Source organism: Stegastes partitus, unplaced genomic scaffold (assembly GCF_000690725.1).
Source record: "Stegastes partitus isolate 25-593 unplaced genomic scaffold, Stegastes_partitus-1.0.2 Scaffold122, whole genome shotgun sequence".
NCBI classification, from domain to species: domain Eukaryota; kingdom Metazoa; phylum Chordata; class Actinopteri; family Pomacentridae; genus Stegastes; species Stegastes partitus.
Window position 1 is genome coordinate 106175 of NW_007577853.1, and position 13500 is coordinate 119674.

General features: G+C 39.5%; 1 protein-coding gene across 5 annotated transcripts in view; it reads right to left on the reverse strand.

Moving 5' to 3' along the window:
- Positions 1–13500, reverse strand: part of LOC103354825 (caskin-2-like) — a 76179-nt gene that overhangs the window by 24386 nt on the left and 38293 nt on the right. For all 5 annotated transcript variants that reach the window (XM_008278379.1, XM_008278376.1, XM_008278378.1 and 2 more), the window contains 5 exons: positions 9388–9485; positions 7256–7401; positions 6647–6742; positions 5623–5756; positions 168–276 (listed from right to left, as the gene is read on the reverse strand). In XM_008278379.1, the coding sequence (XP_008276601.1) occupies positions 168–276; positions 5623–5756; positions 6647–6742; positions 7256–7401; positions 9388–9485 (583 nt within the window). The remainder of the gene's footprint in view (positions 1–167; positions 277–5622; positions 5757–6646; positions 6743–7255; positions 7402–9387; positions 9486–13500) is intronic.

The window sequence follows — 13500 nt, forward strand, 5'->3', positions numbered from 1 at the left end:
CCTCCCTCAACTCTCCTTTATTAAAGAAAACACAGAGCAAGTGAAAGTTACAGTGAAGTTGTATTAGCTTTCAACACAGTCTTTCTATCTGCACTGTTGATGGAAAAATATCAGCCTTCAAATTCCACATTAGCTGAACAGAAATTATGTTTGTTGTCTTTTCTTACATCAAGCAACAGCCGCACTACTTCTGTTTTGCCATAGAGGGCAGCCTCGTGGAGAGATGTCCCCGCTTTGGTGGCTCGGTTGATGTCAATGCCAGCTTTGAGCAGCAACCTAGGCAATCAAATCAGAAACACGCATGTAAGGCTGCAGGCGAAGCTCAGAAAAAGATTCATCTATTCAACTGTTACAGACATCTGCAACATCTCATTAAGTCATATACCCCCCACTCATCCACCCACACACACATTAGCTAACGAATACTGTTTGCCACTGGTTCTGTCAGAGGCCTAGATGTAGGAATGCTGATGGCATTGTATCCAGACAGCGGAGCAGGAGGTGGAAGAAGAGGAGGAGGTGGTCCTTGGCTCAACTTGTGGAGGTTGAGTCAGGTTTTTGGAAATGTAAACAACACCGAAGCATTGCTGAAGGATACTAGCTGGATTCATGCACATGTTGTTTTCTGAATGTTAACCAGTACCAAGCACATTGTTACCACCAGTTTGTCTGCTGGGCGCTACACTGCTGCATCTACTTTCATTGTTGCAGGCTGTTTCCATTCAACTGTACAGCAATTTAGAGTTACTTAGGTATGTGTGTGTGACATTTGTAAAGGACTAGAGTGGACAGATACCTCACAGACAAACTTTTAGCGAGCTCAAAGGCAGGTTTTAATTATTGTGGAGTAAGACTATGACATAGTATCAGGGCCACGTCAGGTGAAAATATTTAAAGATTAAGTGATCTTATAGAATTACATATCTTATAGAAAATACCCCAAAATTGGAACTAATTACGATTAATGTGGTGTAAGACCGTTTTAATTTTTTTCCCCTTCCTTTTCTAAGTGGTATTACTATTGGAGTCATTGTCCAAAAGACAGGATCGCTTTCCATTTTTCTCAGAGCTTTGGAACTGCCAACAAAACACGGCATTAAATGATCAACACTACTTCACAGAAGAGAAGAAAAAAGCATGTTCTGTTACGAGGTAAACAATCACAATTTTACATGGAGTAATATACTTTGAATATTGTTTGGCACAAATAGGGCAGAAAGGGTGTTGTTGGGGTTGGAGTGTGCGCAGTTGAAAATACTGGGAGAAAAGTTGAGAGTTCCTTGTTTTATTTAGTCTATAGTAGAGACATGAAAGTTGAATGGTAGAGTGGGTTGTCCACTGGTGTCCACTGCTTGATGGCAGCTCTGCCACCACTGGTGTGTGTGAATGGTGAATAGGAGACATTGTAAAATGATTGGGTGCCCCTAAGGTAGAAAAGTGCTATATAAGAAAAGTGCTTTCAAGTTGTTTAGGGTTCATATCCATGAGGACTTCAGAAAAGCACAGCAGAGACTACTTCCTGAGGAAATTTAGACTACCACGATCACTCTGCAGCTTCTACTGGCACAGAGACCATTGACTGGTAACATCACGGTACGTGAACTGCGCTTGTGTGCAGTTTATACAGCAACTGCATACAAGTGCACTGTAAGTTCCTGCAAAAAGTAATTTAAAAAAAGTCAGCTCAGCACATAATAATGTAGGTAAACTGTATATACAGTGTATCTATCAGCAGAGAGCACTCGGAGGGCTAACAACATGATCAGGGGCCCCATCGACCCTGAGCACCACTTCGTCAAGGACAGTTTCTACTCCCAGGTCATAAGACTGATTAACACTTCCAAGCCGCTGCCCAAAGGACTTAAAGCAATCTTTGCACTACTGTATATGTACATCCTGACCTTTCACACCATAAACATTGCACATAATGTTTTACACACTGATCTTTTTCACTGTTAATTGCACATTCAATATTTGTCTGAGCATTTTTGAAAGAGTGCATTCTGTCAACAGGTTAATTAAGGCACTAGATACAGTTACAGTGACTTAAGAGTTTTATCGCTGTGATAACGTCTTTATTATTGCATGTGAAAATGAAAGCCTTTTGAATCCTTTGAATATAAGTGCAGACCATTTACCATACTTAAGAGTAAAACAGCCAACAGTAGGCAGGTTTGTTGTTGTGATTTAGTTGAAATAATGCCATCTGAATATTGGTTTTCATCCCTCTGAGTCTTGGAGCTCTCTCTTACTCTCCAGAGTGAATGTGTGTCTTGTGTCTCTACTATAGACCAAATGAAATTAAAAAAAACTCTTACTTTTTCTCCTATTGTTGTGTTTGCTTCTTTCTCCAGTAACTTATTGGCACAAAACATCACACAAACTATGCTCCATATAATTATGACTATTTCGCTCTTGTTTTCAGTGTCATACTCTCTGTCCCTTCGCCTTCTTTACCTCTTCCAAAAACAGGGCTCTTCCAATTTTGCCCTGCTTCATCCTTGGGCTTAAACAGTTACTCTATCTGGGGTAGCAACTGCTAGCTATTTGGGGAAAACAAAAACACGATCCTTGTCCTGTTTTGGTTGCAAAGTTGCAAACACACTTTCTTTGTGCAGTAAATTGAGCCTTGTTTTTTGGGTAGTAATACAACGCTAAAAGGAAGAATTGACTTTACAAAACTTGTCACTTTACGTCTATAAATACATATGAACAATTTATTTACCTAAGCATTGTGTAATTATTTTTTAAAGTTAATACTATAATATAAAAGCAAATTTGACAACAAAAAACATAATCCTTTAACACATAAAATCCAACATTCTGCGTTCACCCATTTACTAAGGAGGAACAGGATCGTGTGGTGTTGGTACATCATACATTTTTGCAACTTACAAAAAAAGCCATAGGATCACAAGAATGAAGACAAAATTTAACAAGAAAAACCACATCCTTCCTTTCACCAAGTGTAACAATAATTGTAATACTACTAATTTTTAGTGTAAATTCAACATTTTAAGCCAATATTATGAAAAATACAGGCAATTTTATTAGGAAAAATACTGTTTACTTCTCCAATTACCTCAACTCTATACTATGGTTCAAAGAGAAGGAGAAAACATATTATTGCAATTTAATATGTGATTCATGTAATATTACAACTTAAACATAGATTTTTTTCATAAAACTACAACTTTTGCTTTTATATCTTTAGAGCTGGGGCTTTATTGTCCAAATACTATAACTATGTTTTGTCAAACTATTGAGATTTTGTGCACAAAATCTTTGAATTAAGCTGACTGTAGGTAAAAGCTCGATGGTGGCTTGTGAAACGATAATGTTGCTGACGAACTCTACTGACTTGCCATAACCCAGGGGCGCTGGACAGAGTAGGGGGAATTTTAAGCCGTGAAAAATGATGGAAAAGGTAGCCTGAAGCGCATCTATTGTAACCTGCAACTTCTCCCTTCAGCTGCAACAGTGTTGCTATAAAACTTTAAGAAGCCTGAATGTCTGAAGTTTAGGGCTAAAGTTTTCCATTTCTGTCCTACAGATAAGCAGTTGGTTTACTCTCAAACACCCATCACTACGCAAAACTGCACCACATGTACTGTACACACTAAGTATAGAATGCAGTTTCTCAACAACCACCAAAGACAACAGATGAAGGATCAAATTTCAGTATGTATTATTCCAATTAGAAAATTTCCTGAGAATTTCTTTTTATTTACAGTTTATAGTCATTACTGAGCTTTCCTCATACATAGAGTATATATGTATGCTGTAAAAATAAATCTCATCTTTCCTGGTATGAAATCTCATCTCTCGGTTGTCTGTGTGCAAATGTTTGCAGTTCCAGTTCTAACCAGATCTAGAAAGCTTCTCCAGATATGACAAAAAGAAGGTACTATGAAGACGTTTTCTGCGTAAGTATGGTAGTCTTTGAAGAGACATAAATCCCTTAGCAGGAGATAAGTCAAATTCTGCTGAGTAAACTCTGAATAAACTTGTATGCTAATGCAGTGAGGTTTTTTTTTTTTCCCTTTAAAATTCTGTACGTGTTACACCTCCAGCTTCTCTCCTGCATGTCTAACTATTCAGCTTTCCAGTTCAAGAGCAGGAGAGTGGAGGATAAAAAGAGTGTTGCAAGAGATAGTTGATCATTTAGGGAGTATGGGAATCGTTAGCTGCATGTCTGGGAAGCAGGGTGGGGTTTCTTGGCTAAGTACATACATATTTACACAGATATGATGGTAAACACACTGAGCCACTGAAAAAATGAATATTATAGTCAATGGGATTAAATATCACTTTGGTGCAATGTTTCCTTTTTGGATAGGTTGGCTGTTTACTTTCGGAAGCTACCTAGCGAATATGTTAAGCACACAAATCCGTTCATTAATCGGTACTTCAGGTGGAGTAATAATAGAAGTACAAATCACAATAGCAATAAGAATAATTGCACTGTGTTGTAGATGTGATGTTGTAATATAAGCAATTATAGAGATAGAAGCAGCATCAGCAGCAACAACAGCAGCAGCAGAAATACTACCAACAATAGCAGCATTAGCTGTAGCAGTGGTAGAAGCGGTAGTAGCAGCAAGTTGCAACATGCTAACATGCAGATAATTATAATACTAACATGTGTATGTTGAGCACATGCTACGTTTACTACATTTACCATCTTAGTTTAGGATAAACTTTATTGATCCCTCACCACAGAAATCTGCAGCAGTGTTAGCCTGCTAACATTTACAAAAGTTATACTATAGTAAACATGTAATTTACATCCTAATAATTGACTGTACATAAAAAATGGATGTACCGATAGCGTTGTCATCCATTGGTTTGTGGACTACTGTTCTGGTGCCTTGAGATTGGAGTTGTTTTTTTTTTTAGTTTTTATTTTTTAAACCAGATGTGACAAGCAAGGGATGGATTTTGATCCCTACAGACACCCATAGCGACTTGTCAATTACAAGGTAGCACCCCCCTAAAGCATATCTCTGATTCATCAATGGGACCATAATTTATAGCATGAACATTATGGTATGCTGAAGGAGACTTGAAAAAAGCAGTTGATACCATAAAATAATCACAAAAAGATTTACAGAAATAACAGATAACAGGAGAAGCAAGGTCTTCTTATGGACCTCTACAATCACACTTCTTTTTGCAACCAGTGGAGTCGTCCACTGCTGGCCATAAGTTTAGGTTTAAGGTACTGTTGCAGTGACTTCACTTTTTAGACCTGAAGGCTCTGTTTATCTTCATACACAGTTAATGAGGAGTAATAGTTTTAGTAGTCATAATCGTCATACTGTCGATAGTGGCAGTAGTCGAGGTTCCAGTTATAGATGTAACACTGGTGAGAAGTGGTAGCAACAGTAAGAGCAGCAGTGGCAATATAAGCAAAAGATGTATTAAAAGTCGTTGCAGCCACAATAGTTACAATCGAAGTAATACTAGCATTAGCATTAGAAAGGCAGGAGCAACAATGGCTGATGCTGTTGCGAAAGTACACAGAAACCCAAAACTTCAGGAACGATGAAAGGGCAGAAACAGACATGTGACTGACAGATATACAGTGCATTTCAACACCGCTCCGTGCTGTGATCTTACTTGATGATGTCTTTGTGTCCATTCCTAGCTGCCAGGTGAAGAGGGGTGGTGGAGGGAGAGTCCAGACAGTCATTCCCTCCCTCTCCTTCTAACAGCGCTGCCACCATATTACTGCTCAGCAGCAACTGAGCCACCTAAAGAGAAATCAAATTGAAGATGAAGTCTTAGCTGGCAGAATCAGGACAGGAATTATGGCATTAGTAATACATAAATAATGTTTATGCAAAGCCAAACTAGCTGACGTTGTGTGGTACAAATATATATTGAAATAATATACTGAAAATGATGACACATATAGGGTTAATTTAGCACACTGAGGCTTATTCACTACTCAGAAGCTGTCTAGAGATACCACTGCCTCCACTCACTCACACACACATACAAAGTCTGCGTGTGTGACAAAAACAGCCCAAAGCCTTCTATTCTTTCACAGCTAAACTGCAAACTCAGACCAGACGAGAGAACATTTAACAAGCATGGGAAGTGTGTGTGTGTCAAATTCTGAATTACAGGGCCAGCTATACATCTCACAGCTCAGCTTATCCGCCGATGTGGCAAAAAAACAGTGAAACACACTGAAATGTCTCTTTAGCGTTACACTGTCCAAAAAGAGTCGCTGAGGCCTGCTTTCCTTTCGCTTAAACAGGCTTTAAATTAGCTGGGTCACTTCATTAAGCTGTGGGTCATGTTTGACATAGGCCATCCTCATCCAAAAAAGGGCAAAACGGGGTGTTTTCACATATAAATAATGGGATTAGACTGATACATGAATGAATCAAATCCCGACCCATGGAGGTTTAATCTCTCATTGAAAAGATTGGCAAAAAAGCAGAATCTGTCCGTATCATGGCCACAAAAAATAATTTTACAGCTAATTACAAATTAACAAAAACTGTTGTAAACTATAAGATGGGTAAACTTTATAACCAGTGCTGTCATCAGTAATTCTGAATGATCAGACACTTATTTTGAATAACAGATCATCATTCACAGATATGAAAATTACATACAAATGTTCTCATACCTTTAGTCTGCCAAACTCACAGGCCAAATCTAGTGGCGTCTTCTTCGCCTTATTCATGAGGCAGGAATTGGACTGGTGCTGCAGCAACATCTCAGACTGAGAGCGAAAGGGAGAAAATGAGATGTAAGTGATATCACCTCATGTTTTATGCACATGCACTTAGATGCCAATCATCCCAACACGTTGGCTACATGTGTGTTGATGTTTTGTCTTTGAACAGAGGAGAGCAACATATGATAGCTCTGGTGTGGACTCTGTTGAGGGTTGTCAGTATTGTGTTCTATGGTGTTCTACTAAAGAGGTCAGGCCTCAGTATGTGTTGTAAGACAGGTTTAGGTGTAAGCATGCATGTCCATGATATGTGTATCTGTCTTTTAAAACATTCCAGCAGCCTAATGGATGAGGCTGAAGGAAAGGAATGTGTGCGGTCACTACACACTTGTGTAAAACTTGGTGTCGTGGCATTAATGGCATTGCCGGTATTGTTGGTGGACAATGTGAGCTGAGACACAAAAGGGGTAGATTTCAGTGAAATGGGAGGACTGGTAATGCCTTGGAACTTTGCCTTTGGGAATTGACTGTCGTCTATGTGTGTGTGTATGTACTCACCACCTCATAGTGTCCATACTGTGCAGAGAGATGTAGTGGTATCTGTCCATCATGGGAGGGGGAGTTGACTGAAGCACCGGCTCTTAGCAACAATAAGACAGAATCGGCTTTACCCTGCCATGCTGCGTAGTGTAGTGGACGCATGCCTAGAGACAGAAATGTGAATGAAGGATGGAAATGATGCGACAGAAAAGAAAAAAAAAAAAAAAGCAATTATCAGTGTTACTGTTATTATGTTTGCAGATAAGGCTTGAAGATTTTGGTACTTTTAACAAAAAGTCTGGAATCATCTTAGAGTATGTCAGAAAACTTTGGCCTCCACTGCATTTGTAATTTTAAATTGATCTTTTCCAAGTCATCCAACTTTATGGAAGTGAATAACCAAGCGCTTCATCAAAGGAAAAAGCAGATGTTACTTTTTGGTACTCGTTTTTTTTTTTCTCTTAGTATTGACAAGTCTATTAAAGAGACCAAAACCAACACATTTTCTGACTGCCCTGAATTTGGAACTCAGCTCCATGCCTGCTGGAGACAAACATCTTCCGCAGCAAATAATTCATGGATTTGGGCTGTAAACACGATGGTGACATAGTAACACCTCATAAAGTTGTTAAGTGAATCTGTGAGCAAACAATTGCGTATTTACATATCCAGCAAACACAGAGCAACACTAGGACTGTTTGATTGTTGTGTTAGCTGCGTTTCTTGTCACTTTTCTTGGTGATTAGTTTATTATTATTATCATATGTGTATTATTTGCTCTGTAAAGTAGTAGATGATAAAACCACAACAATGAGCTGAAAGCTGCTATATTACCCTTTACAACTGCGGGGTATTAATTCATCATAACAATCACTACTTTCACTTTAATATTACTCAGTCATTTGTGCAACAATAAAAACAAGCCACAAACTATCGTGTGTGTCTGGCTAATGAAGTAATACTTTATACCATCTAATGCAACAGTGTGGCTCACTGGTGTGTTTTGGTGACAGTGGAGCTTAATGGCAAAGAGGAAAGAAATATATCAGCTTTTTAAAATAACATATCAGCTTTACAGCACTGAGGAAAGAGGTATATCAGCTTCTTGAAATGCAGATAATACCTGGTTTTGGTATTTTCATGTTCATAATAAGAAACCCCTGTCTATTATTGTGAAAGTGGTGAGCATTTTGCTTCTAAAATGCTGATGCTTTCCCAACATTCGAACTAGCAGCTTTGATTAATTACAGCACGGCAAACATCTGATGTCATCAACTATTTACCGTCATGTGCTGACTAGAGCCAAACAAATCACAAGTAAGAAAATCAGCAGATAAACTGATAAAGTTATGATGTGTCTAACTCATTAAATTGTGGCTTTTCCAGAGGGATATAATGTCTCTGCTCTCTTAACTGGAAGGGTAATGTTACATTTTACAACATAGTAATAAATTCTATTGGCATCAGTGTTGGTGGTTGATGCTTCAAGGTGTCTCTCTAGAGTCTAAGGTTTCCAAGTTGATGAGCACTGTCACATTAGGATATGCCATTGTCCCATTTCCTTGCACTGATCAGCAGCAAAGCTTTAGAAAAGCAGCAATTTTCTAACATTTGTACCTTGTCTCCTTCTTTGTGTACAGGGAGTCCTGAGTGTGCAACGGGCGTTAAATGACTGATGCGGCTGGTATGTTTTGCAGTTAGTATGCAGGTGAGCCAGGATTCAAAAACTGACAAGCTGGCAGGTTGTGCTAAAAGTTAAATTCAACCTTTAAAATGGTCCAACAGGAATGTATAGTGGGCCGCAGAGGCGTCTCACACTTAGAGCATGAGCACTACACGCCTCTGGTCTCAGCAGGCGACTTGCCACTCCTTCTACTGTATCTGTTCCGCTTGAAGTCTGGAGATATTTACCGTGGCACTGCTGTCACTGCATGGCAGCCAAACTTCAAAGTGAATCATATTTATTCATTATTCAAACTTATTTCCAGCTGAGTGTCAGAAAGCTGTTGAGAAACTTCTAGGCTCAATTTAACCCCCACTGACTTTTGGAGTGTGAGAATTTTCTTTCTTTTTTTTTTTTTTTTTCCTAAGTTGTAGTTTTGCGTGGTGACGGTGTTTTAGCTGTTAAAACTGTTCAGCCATTGTGATACCGTTGATGTCCTTGATATCCACTGTGGCCTGGGCCTCCAGCAGCAGAGACAGCAGCTCTGTGGTGCCTGTCAGGGCAGCATGGTGCAGCGCCGAGAAGCTGTGGGCAACACATAGAGGGAGAGGAAAAAGAGAGGAGGGGTGAAGGGAGAGCAAGAGAAGGGGGGATGTGGAGATGAGAGGAGTTATAAATCATACTGATGACTTTACAGCAGGTGAGCCCTTTTCAAAACTCCAGACTGAGATGACGAATGTGCTCACATCACACCCCTCATCTAGTTGTGTCAAGTTTTGTGTGTGTGTGTGTGTGTGTGTGTGTGTGTGTACAATCCTATTACAAAATGCAGCCACAGATAAGAATTTATGTGTTTTTTATGAGTGCATTGCTATCCACCCATCAATACGTCAAACTAAGAAGACAACTGCGGATCGTCTTACATGTATGCAAGCAGTATTTGTGAATATAGCGAGTGTGTGTGTGGATATATATATGCAGTATGTGTCTTCGCAGTGATAGAAGATAAGTGTTCATATACTGTACGTCCCCACATCAAAACTACAGATTGTGATAAGAATCGTGTGTGTGTGCGTGGGTGTGTGTGTGTGTGAGCTCATCAAAGCTTCAGAGATGAAATATGTGTGTGCGTTCATCTCTGAGTGTCAGGTTGCAGTATATTCCACTGAAACAGGCATAAAGTCTTTAGCAAGTTCTGCTTTTGCTTGAGGCGACACAGACACGGGAAATGTGAAGGAGGTGACCCTCCGAGGCAATACATAAGCAGAGCTGTAGCTGGGAAACAGTCTCCTCGTGTGGGTATAAAATAAGAATGCCAGTGCAGTGGGCCTTCAGGTGATTTCACGCAGCCTCAGGCAATTGCTGTAGAAGCCCTCAGCTTTTGGGCATGGGCGGCAATAAACAGCCTGGATGCACTTGGAAACATAACTTGCGAGGCTGTCTGAACAGAAGTCTGCATATTTCCCATTAACATTGCCACTGTGGCTCTATGCATCATGCAGACTTTACATTCTCCACCTCTGTTGTGGGGATTTGGGTATATATGTACAAACATGCAGGATGATTAGTCCACATGACAAACTGTCTCTGATTTAGATCTAAACGCAGTAAACAAAGTGACTGTTGCAGACGACGCATTTCTGTGTTTGCATTTGTAAGATGCAAAAACAAATTTGTGAAATGATTATTATGAAAGTTGCCTTTTTTTTGGAAAGCCGCAGGAGGCTCGTGTTGGATATTTTTCATAACTTGAGATGTTGCTCAGGCTCAGCCTACTGCACAGGGTTTTTCTGCACTGCATCTTGTGCAGCAGCAGCGATGCCCACCAGTGAGGAACCAACAGTTTGTTCCCTCACTGCAAAGGAAAAACGAGTCAGGACAAAATGGGTTGAATAAATGTCACAGAGCAGTGATGAACATGTGGTGTGATGCCTACAGTACAACAGAACATTCACCGTTTAGGTGTGATACTGTAGTTTCTATTAGCGACATTGTTCCTTTAATAACATGTCTTGTTTACAGTGAAAGTGGACATAGCTGACAGAAGTGACGGCTCATAGTGTAACCTCAATCTTTACATACGAGCTCAAATCTACAAACGGTCTGCATACACTACCCAATCACCGAGGTTAAATGTAAAAACTAACACCACTGTAGTGCATGTGTAGGTAGCTGGAGCTGGGAGGAGATTAGCCAAGCTTAGCACAAAACCAACAATAAAAATCACAAGAAAGAAAAAAATAAACTTTACAGATACTTCTAAACTTAATCAAATAAAAAAACATTCCAACTTCCTTCTTTAATCCCTAATCAAAAAGAAATGTAAAAACTCTGACAACAAGACAAAAGAAAGCTGCTCTTAGTCACTGCACCTGACTGTTGTTTGTTCTAGCACTGCAACTAAAACTACATTTTTCATGTTAGATTATTTTTGTGAGCAAAAAAAAAAAATGCGTGTTTGGTTGTGATCTTTAAAGGGATTAATTGGTTTATATCATTATGAAGACAGCCAGGCTTAGCTTTTTTCCCCTCTCTCCAGTCTTTCAGTATAGCACGTCCTGCCATATAGTCTATTTAACAATTGTCACACTAATTTATAGGCCTATGGGTTTTAGGATCTGATCAGTGTATTATTTATACTTTTTCTCTCCCCTCTACTTACATTTAATACATATTGTCATATATTTTACTTAACTTAATAAATATTACTTTTTGTATCCTTCCACAAATAGCAAGACTTTGCTCTTATATCATACTGAACACTGTTTTGATGTGATAACATTGGAATCTGATATTGGCAAGTAATTAGAATCTGTAAATCTTTCACATGACCACGATCCTGGATAGGCTGATAAATCCAGAGTGAACAGAGTGACTGCATGCAGTTCAGACTTGTGCTGTGTTGAAAATGACACAAAAATGCTAGTCGGTCTAACCTGGAAACATTGCTCTTGTGACTTCACTGGAAAAGTGATCAGGGTGTTCATTCAGACATAAAGCCAACACACTGAGATGCCGTCCGATTATTGGAAAGGAGTGCACGTCCAAAGGGGCTTTGGAGATTACAAAGTTTAGACATGAGTCTGTGTTGATCTGAAATCTGAGGGATCTGCAGACTGTGAGGGGGCTTATCTAATCAGTCACATTGTTTAGGTCTGTGTGCTCCTCAGCCACACACACACATACGCACACACACATACATCTAATTACTCTTCCATTTATCATCTACTATATGGCATACCTCATCCACAGCTTGAGTCACCTGTTACAGCCACTCTCTACAGACACACACGCTGTCTGAATCTGTCTCCCTGGAATGGTGTTGACTCACTGACAACTGACTGTTTGCTCACCTTCTGTTCTCATCTTCATATCCTCTGCACGGATCTCATACACCACAGGTAGCCCCTTCCTCTGTACCACTCTCTCTCTCTCTCTCTCTCTCTCACACACACACACACACAAAACTTCACAGATGGACATGTTTGATTTCAACACCCCTATTGTGTACAACCTCCCACACACTGCACTGACCCTGCATGCAGACACACGCAGCAGGCCTAAGTCAACACACGGTCACATTACATGCGTGCTAACATTCAAACTTGGAGAGGAGGATTCCTTGCTTGTGACAGATCCCCCAAAAACACATTTTATAAAAAGTAAAAAAACTAAACATCTTCACATGTGTGTCTGAAACATAGTCTAAGTCTAGGGAAGAACAGAAGAGCCAAATTTAATTAAAAGCCAGCATATCATATTACACTACTTTATGTGGTTACAGGTTAAGATAAAAAAAGGTCCTGTTCACACCTGTTGCACTCCTGCTATTTATATGATCCGGATAATGGATGTATGTGTTTACTTTTACTTTACATAGTACTTAAAAAAAAAACAAAAAAAAACAACAACAGTGACATACCATGAGTGAAATAAGCAGTCAACATGATGTTCACCTTGAAACTGCAGAGTACTGACAGCAGTCTTGAAAACACAAATTCAGACTTCTCGGGTTTCATACTTAACTAAATTATAGTACAACTCCTGTTAACCAATCAGGTGGGACTTTCCATATCATTAGTCCTCAGAATCATTTTCCGATTCAAACATGTATCAGGCTGAATGGGATTAAATCTAACAAATATAAAACTCTTTAGACTTTCCAAATGTTACAGGATCGAATTGATCAACTTCTGATGCTATAAAGAATCATTTTACAGGGTTTGTAACACAGAGAAATCTATACACAGTAGCTACTTATCCACGGACGGTATGTGGGAAAAATGCTATTTGGGCAAGCATGTGATCACCTGACATCATGTGACAAATTTGGAAGTTGCAGTAACATGGATTGGCCACTGTACAAACATCAACACAAAGCCAAGCACTATTCCTGGGGGCTTGGAAGACACAAGTTGTTAATAATAGCTCCTGCACTTCCAACACGCTGTCTCCCATGACACCATAGTCCTTTTGTATAGCAGGAACATAACCTTTGTAAACAATACAGTAGCTCCTTAATGAAGAAGTTTAACTTCAGATTAAGGGGGGCTGAGGCTTCGCACATGGTCAGCTCAAACCACTCCAACTGCTATTCATA